The following is an 8560-nucleotide window of genomic DNA, read 5'->3' on the forward strand; positions in this document are numbered from 1 at the left end:
GTTATTTAAATTTATAAAGAAATTAAAATTATTTAATCATTGAATTACAATACATCATATATATATATATATATATATCTCTGACATATAATATGTAATTTTAAAATTACTCATGTACCGTACCGTGGGGGTGTTGACCCCGCAACCCAACCCACATAACGAAACACCCCCTGACTAGACAGATGTTTCCGCTCTACTCCGCTCGCTCGTTCCGTTCCGCCCCAACATCTATCCCTGATTTGGTATATGAGTCATACCTAACAATATTTTAGTTGCATTGAATATAAATAATTTATAACTTAGACGGTCTAAGATCTAATACGTCAAGATGCATGGTCTTACCAATTTGGATATGAGCTCATTAAAATAGTTCGCTAATTATTTTTAAGCAAACACAAAACAACTCTGACTCAACTATCCTAATTTTAAATTCCATCTACAGTTTAACATTACTTATTTATATGGTAATTGCTCGCATGGTTAGAGCTAGAAATTCGGTCGACCTTCCAATGATAGCATTCCATGCAAGCATTGCTAAGCAAATAAATGCCACGCACTCCTTTGAACAAGTCACATAGTTTTTAATGAAGAAATGGATTCAAGACGGTAAGAGAAATATTCATTCTCCAAAACAAACTCACTGTTGCACTGCCACGCAGCACATTGAAGTGGTAATACACATCAGCCATTTTAATCTCCGTTTCCTTCTCACCGATATTTCCCCTTGGATGTATTTCTTCATATTTCGAGCCCAGAATTTGGCTGGCTTTTCCTCTTTATCTCCCAGCTTTTGGATTGCCATGCACAGACTATTATTCCCATCATTCCTCCGTCAAAACCCAAACTTCAATCAAAAGTCTCAACGCCAACAATGTAAGTCCCTGAACCCCCGGGGGCCCACCGGTGGTTTAAAATTTGGCTATAAAAAGTTTTTTTTTTTTTTCTTTTTAATTGGATATTTCATGAGGAATATTCTTTGTATAACTAAAAATCAAGAAAATGGATGTTCTTTGCGCAGCTCTCATAGGGAAAAGGAGCTATTTTCAATGAATACCCCCAAATCGTCAAAGATACCACAACAATCTGACGAGACCGCATCGTCTATGATTCCATCTACACAAGCAGAGCAAGGGGTAAGTATTACTCAGCAAAATGAAGCCCTATCGCATTTGATTTCATCTTCACAGGCAGGGCAACAGGTGGGGCAACAGGAATCGGCATCGTCATGGTTCCAAGGTGTATTTTCTCTTGAAAATGGTCATTGGGGCGCTAAAATCAACGATATTCCGTTGGGAACGTTTAAGTCCGAAATAGCCGCAGCAAGAGCTTACGATAGCGCGGCCCTCAAACTCTTCGACAATGATTTCATGCGCAACTTGTTGTTAACGGGTGTTACTATTAATGAGCCCCTTTTTCATGGCATTCATAATAGTGAAGTCATCATTAATATGATTAAAGATGGCTCCTACGAACGCAATTATAAGAATTTCCTTTACTATCGATGTCATGACATCCCCTATGGTGACTCTGTAGTAATGCCTACTTCCTTGGACGCCATAAAAGGGCTCATTTTTAAGGAATTGTTTCGTAAAGAGATACTTTTGACTGAATGTCAGAATCAGAATTTTCTTATTTTACCTACTAAAGCTCAGTTGTGCTTTGAGCCATTGAAGTCCTATAGAGGCGAAGTATGGTGTGAATTTAAAGACAGGACGAATCGGTCATGGGCATTTCAATTATGTTTGCTGAATAATTCTCAGGTTTACGTGTTCAGTGCGGGTTGGAACAAATTTTTTAGGGAGATGGAGCTTCGTGGTAGTGATATTGTCCTCTTCTATCATTATATGGACCTGCGAAATTTTCCCGATAGATTTTCTTATATGATTGATGTCATCCGGGGTGTCAGATATCCCTGGCTGCTGCGGCAATACTGAGCATCATTCATGTGGAAGATTGAATGCTATCTAGCAGTGATTATTTCTCTTTAAAAAATTTGAAAATTTTCTAAAATCTTGTATTTAGAAAAAGATAGGTTTATTTAAATAAAGCTGGAGATTTAATTTTATAGTATAATTAGTACTCAGTAATAAGATTTTTTATGATGTGTGCAAAGTGCGGGCACAATAGTTATGGGATGCCTTTTCTCTTCAAACATTAATTATTCATAAACATTTTGGGGGTGCAAATTATTTTGTGTTATTGTTAAGTTATTTGGTTAAGATTTCTTTCTTCTATATTGTGAGTCATGCTAGCATGTTTACAAGAGAATGCATAAAATCAATATTAGAATGTTTCTAAATAGTTTTATTTTTCTTCATATCAAACACAAAATCAATTTCTTCCTTCATGATTAATAGAATGTTTCTTAATAGTTTTATTTTTCTTCATATCAAACACAAAAGTAAAAATACTTGCATGTACTTCATAGCAAACCAAACACTCCAAAATATTGCAAATACACTACATTTCATTTGTACTACATTTCTTTAATGATATATATCTTTTTAACAATAGCCAAACGGGTCCTATGTAACAAAGTGTCCCCAACTACCAAAAGGATATTTCTATGAATGCACGATGTAGTCTAAGCCTGTCTTATTTGCAAGTGGACAAAGCCTTAAACTTATAACTTTTAAACCTTAGCGGAGAACAACTTTGAATGAATTACTGTGTGTTGTTAATGAGTTTTGAATGTTAGAAAAATAAATATAAAATTTTAGATGTTGGATATGTGAATTGATAAGTTTCCAGTGGTAAGTATGTAATTTCACTTTGATTTTTTATATTTAGGAACAAAAACATATACATGAATACAATTTTAATTTAAGTATGTTTACAAACATATACTTTTTATGCATCTAAGAAGTTGATTAATTCAAATAATATATTTATCATTTATTTGCAAATAATTAAAATAAAAAAATATAACTTTTAATAAAATTGATAAACTATAAAAATTTAGATCAAAGAAAAGTAAGCACCAATTAAACTAGATTATGTTAAAATTAAAGTAGATATAAAATATAAATAAATCCAATATAAATCTTGAGAAAAGCTATAGAACAATGAAATAAAACAAGGACCTTTTAAAACCCTATGTCTACCTTTAGAATATATTCTAACATAACACGCCTTTAATATTACCTCATGAAATTACTATAAAAGTTTCTCATAAGAAGTAGTAGACTATATGGTTGCCATTTTAAGTTGCGACTTGCACGAGAACAAAGAGGTGGTGTATCGTCATTGATTTGTGCAAAAAAAATACATTAGTATAGTAACAGATTATCATCTTAGCGTGGTACAAAGATTCAGAAGAGAGAAAAAATTAGTAATAATACCATAAGTTTTTACGTGGAAAATTCAAAATAGGAAAAAATCACAGGGTCTAGCCTAACTAGAGAAATCCACTATAAAATGGACATCTACAGTCCCACATCCTATAGAAAGGAAATGGTTGAACTCTTTTCGAAGTAACAATGTTAGCGCACGGATGAACTTGTTGTAAAAATAGTAATAAAGTTGTGTATAATCATTTGAGTAATTGGAGAAATCCACTATAAAATGACATGTATAGTCACACTTGCAATCGTAACTGTGTAATCAAAATAAAACACAACAAAATAACAAATGTAAAGTTGCACAATAGAAATAATTAAATTAAATGATATATATAGAAATAAAAGAAAAATAATTGAATTAAATCAAATGAAATGTACAAATACACATTCAAAATATTGTTCGCTAACAATAAATTATTCAATACATAAATAAATAAAAAAATAATCCCCTACTCAACCTCCCTTCCACCCGTGTCCCCTCCTCTTCCTCATCATCTCCACCCTCAAAATATTGATGTCAGATTACTAGGCCTAAAAATTTTCTGGATGCATGGCACCAAAAAACACATCAAATAATTAATTTCAATGTCAGATCATCTCAGATGCTTATACACAACTTGAAAATTATAAATTGATCATTGCTTGTTTATTTTTAATAATCAAATCAATGACATTCCATTCAAAAATGATTATATGTATGTATATATATATATATATAGTTCACCAAAAAGCATGACACGGCAGTATAGACGAACGGGCATTCAGAAATATTTAAAGTCTTCTTTTAGGAGATCATTGAAATTTGACGTATTATATATGATTTATATATATATATATATATATGTAGTTCACCAAAAGCATGACACGGCAGTATAGACTAACGGGCATTCAGAAATTTAATTATGTACGTATTATATATGAGTTCAATGATATATAGATGAATTTGTCAAAATTTAATTATATTTTAGTTGTATTTTACATCACTATTTTTTTAGCAAGACATTCTACTGTCTAATAAATTTATTTGAGGCATATCAGATTTGTTTAGGAGCCCATCAATATTGTTTCACTAGTTTGTGGGCAAAGGACGAGAAACACTCGAGGTATTTTTGTCCACACACAGTTTTGCATCTTGACTCCGAACGCAATTTCCTTTTTCCTAACTCAGAATGACTTGACCCAACTTAAGCAACTATTGCTAACTAATTTAGTTGAAAAATATTTTAAAGACTACAATTAAGAACCTAATTTTAAATTCCCTGTACATTAAATTAAGCTTAAAATTATTTATTTATTTTGCTCCTGCAAATTAGAAAATGAGGAAATTTTATAGATCAACTAATTAATAAATTAATTAAAATAAAGAGCAAATAAAGAACATTTTTAACAAAAAAAAACTAGAAAAATAGAAAATGAAGTAAAAACTGCACATAGTCTTACATACTATATATCATGAATTTTGATATTTCTGTGAGATTTTGAAAAAGGGATGAAAGTGGATGTTAGATTTGTAAATAACAATATTTGTGTGCTGTGTATGTAATTGCCCCATTTATATATATATATATATATATATAGAGAGAGAGAGAGAGAGAGAGAGAGAGAGGGCCATCAACGACGAGTAGACGCCAGAGAACAGTATCCGGCAGACGGCGGCAGGTTTCTTTTCAATATTGCACAATAGAAATAATTAAATTAAATGATATATATAGAAATAAAAGAAAAATAATTGAATTAAATCAAATGAAATGTACAAATACACAATCAAAATAATGTTCGCTAACAATAAATTATTCAATACATAAATAAATAAAAAAATAATCCCCTACTCAACCTCCCTTCCACCCGTGTCCCCTCCTCTTCCTCATCATCTCCACCCTCAAAATATTGATGTCAGATTACTAGGCCTAAAAATTTTCTGGATGCATGGCACCAAAAAACACATCAAATAATTAATTTCAATGTCAGATCATCTCAGATGCTTATACACAACTTGTAAATTATAAATTGATCATCTAATGTTTATTTTTAATAATCAAATCATTGACATTCCATTCAAAAATGAGTATATGTATATATACATATACATATATATAAATTGATCATCTCATGTTTATTTATAAAGTTTTCACATGAAAATCCTTCTGATGATAACATTCCATGCATGCAATGCGAAGCAAATATATCCGACGCACTCCTTTAAACTTACCAGACACATTGTTTTTAAGAAATAAAACATCTTTTTGCAAAGGAAACCCTATGAAAGTATGAATTCAAAACGGTTAGATAGAAATAGTCAATTCTTCCGTAACCAACTCACCGCCGCACTGCCACGCACCACATTGAATTGGTAAAACAGCCATTTTTTTAATTTAGTTTATCTCTCTCTAATATATCCACTTAGATATTTATTCATACATTGTGCCCCAAATTTGGCTGGCTTTTCCTCTTTATCTCCCACCTTTTGGATTGCCATGCACTAATTCTTATTCTCAACATTGTAAGTCCCTGCTAATATTCTAACTCACGAAGACACACTCTCCACGCTCTACACACTCTCCTTTTTTGGCCAAAAATTTCTCTTAAATTTGTAGAAGAGTTTTCGAAAGAGTTGCCTAAGCATCCCCTAAAAAATCGTCCACATTCAATGCAATTGTTGAGATAACCGCCGATCTCTCCGTCGGCGGCCTCGAGGGCGCCGTCGGCGGCTTTCTGGAATATTTGATTCTGAACTCTCGGGAAAAACCCGCCGTCAGTGTCGTTGGGTTGGCCGTCGGCGCCAAGTTCAAATCTTCATACGTTGGTTCTTTTCGCTCCAAATTTGCTTCTTTTCACTCTAAATGACCATAATTCAACATATCTGCAACAAAACATCAAAATTACATTTCTTTAAAGTGGAATATCATCAAAATCAGTGTAAAATAGGTATGAGAATCTTAACATATTTCTTTTGGTCAGTAAGCAATTTTCCATAGTTTGGACGTGTCATTTAGCAAGGAAAAAAAATAAAGTATTTTTCTTCTTCTTTCATTTTGGGCTAGGAGATAATATTGAGACCTAAACCCTAATGCTTTCATTTTCATCTATCCCAGCTCCAATGAGTGGTGATTCATTTTAATTATTTTAATTATCTAAGTATGGCCGCTTTTTTCTACTTTTTTAATTAAAAAAGGACCTTTAATTATTGCCATTAAATTATGAATCATTCGATTTATAAAATTCCACGATAACATTCCATGCATGCATTGCTAACCAAACCAAATCTATTCAAAGCACTCCTTTGAACCGGTCATTTCGCTTTTATAAAAAACTAGCATCTTTTTGCAAAAGAACCCCTATGAAGGGAATGAATTCAAAACGGTAAGCTAGAAATACTCATTCTCCGGAACTAACTCACTGCCACACATCACATTGAAGTGGTAATACATACCAGTAGCCATTTTAATCTGAGCTTCTTTCTCGCCGAAGTTGGCTGGCTTTTCCTCTTTATCTCCCACCTTTTGGATTGCCATGCACTAATTCTTATTCTCAACATTGTAAGTCCCTGCTAATATTCTAACTCACGAAGACACTCCGTTGCTTTAAAATATGCATATAAAATGTTTTTTTGTTCCTTTTTAATTGGAATATTTCATGAGAAATATTCTTCGTAAAACTAAAAATCAAGAAAATGGTCGTTCTTTGTGCAGTTCTGATAGGGAAAAGGGGTCTTCCCAATGGATACCTCCAAATCGGCAGAGGCACCACAACAATCTGGCGAGGCTGCATCGTCTATAATTTCATCAACACAAGCAGAGCAAGGGGTAAGTATGGCTCAGCAAAATGAGGTCCCATCGCATTTGATTTCATCTTCACAGGCAGGGCAACAGGAATTTGCACCGCCACCGACATGGTTCCATGGTGTATTTCCTCTGCAAAATGGTCTTTGGGGTGCTCAAATCAATTCCATTCCGTTGGGAACGTTTATGTCCGAAATAGCCGCAGCACGAGCTTATGATAGCGCATCCCACATGCTCTCCGGCAATACTTTCTTTCGTAACTTGTTGTTAACGAATGTCACTATTCATGAGCCATCTTTTCAGAGCTTGTACTCCAATGAAGTCATCTTTAATATGATTAGGGATGGCTCCTACGAACCAAATTATATCCATTTCCTTTCCAAAAATTGCCCCAACTTCCACTATTGTGAATCTGTAGTAATGCCTACTCTCTTGGATGTCAAAAAAGGGTTCATTTTTAAGGAAATGTTTCATAAAGAGTTGCTTTTGATTGATGTTGAGATTCAGAATTTATTTATTTTACCTCATCAAGCTATTTCTTGCTTTGAGTCATTTAACTCCAACACAGGCCCAATATGGATAGAATTTAAAGACAGGACGAACCAATCATGGAAGTTTAAATTATGTTTCGTCCATACTCCTCCGCAATACATGTTCACTGAGGGTTGGAATAATTTTTTTAAAGAGATGGAGCTTTGCGTTAATGATATTGTCCTCTTCTATCAATACAAGGACCAACAAAATTTTCCTCATAGATTTTCTTATATGATTGATGTCATCCGGGGTGTCAGAAGTCCCAGGATGCAGCGGCGGCGGCGTTGAGCCTCACTCATGTGGAAGATTGAATGATATCTAGCAGTGATTATTCCTCTTCAAAAATTTTGAAATTTTTCTAAAATCTCGTGTTTAGAGAAAGATAGGTTTTATTTGAATGAAACTGAAGATTTAATTTTATAGTGTAATTAGTACCCAGTAATAAAAATCTTTATGATGCGTGCAAAGTTCGGACACAATAGTTATGAGATGCTTCTTTTCTTCAAACATTGATTATTCATAAACATTTTGGGGCTGCGAATTATTTTGTTTTATTGTTAAGTGATTTGGTTAAGATTTCTTTCTCCTATATTATGAGTCATGCCGCCATGTTTATAAGAGAATGCATAAAATCATTATTCGAATGGCCACCCATCCTTCATGATTATTATAATGTTTCTTAATAATTTTATTTTCTTCATATCAAACACATAAGTAAAAATTCTTGCATGTAATTTGTAGTCTAAGCCTGTCTTATTTGCAAGTGGACGAAGCCTTAAGCTTATAACTTTTAAACCTTAACGGAGAACAACAGCTTTGAATGAATTACTGTGTGTTGTTAATGAGTTTTGAATGTTAGAAAAATAAATATAAAATTTTAGATGTTGGATATGTGAATTGATAAGT

General features: G+C 33.1%; 2 protein-coding genes across 4 annotated transcripts; both read left to right on the forward strand.

Moving 5' to 3' along the window:
* Nucleotides 1-623: 623 nt before the first annotated feature.
* LOC110028447 (AP2/ERF and B3 domain-containing transcription factor At1g50680-like) lies at nt 624-2033 on the forward strand. The gene is made up of 2 exons (XM_020730300.1): nt 624-873; nt 1019-2033. The coding sequence occupies exon 2, from the start codon at nt 1047-1049 to the stop codon at nt 1932-1934; it is 888 nt and encodes a 295-aa protein (XP_020585959.1). The 5' UTR covers nt 624-873; nt 1019-1046; the 3' UTR covers nt 1935-2033.
* Nucleotides 2034-4924: 2891 nt separating this feature from the next.
* Nucleotides 4925-8200, forward strand: LOC110028371 (AP2/ERF and B3 domain-containing transcription factor At1g51120-like). Of its 3 annotated transcripts, none has more exons than XM_020730201.1 (2): nt 4925-5000; nt 7031-8200. In XM_020730201.1, exon 2 carries the CDS (start codon nt 7058-7060, stop codon nt 7940-7942), a length of 885 nt encoding a protein of 294 aa, XP_020585860.1. In that variant the 5' UTR covers nt 4925-5000; nt 7031-7057; the 3' UTR covers nt 7943-8200. The 3 variants fall into 3 exon arrangements, with proteins under 3 accessions (XP_020585860.1, XP_020585859.1, XP_020585858.1); XM_020730200.1 differs by lacking the exon at nt 4925-5000 and adding an exon at nt 5821-5841; XM_020730199.1 differs by lacking the exon at nt 4925-5000 and adding an exon at nt 6810-6877 and having other exon boundaries at nt 7031-8199.
* The last annotated feature ends 360 nt before the right edge of the window (nt 8201-8560 follow it).

This window comes from Phalaenopsis equestris, unplaced genomic scaffold (genome assembly GCF_001263595.1).
Source record: "Phalaenopsis equestris unplaced genomic scaffold, ASM126359v1 Scaffold000511, whole genome shotgun sequence".
Lineage (NCBI taxonomy): Eukaryota > Viridiplantae > Streptophyta > Magnoliopsida > Asparagales > Orchidaceae > Phalaenopsis > Phalaenopsis equestris.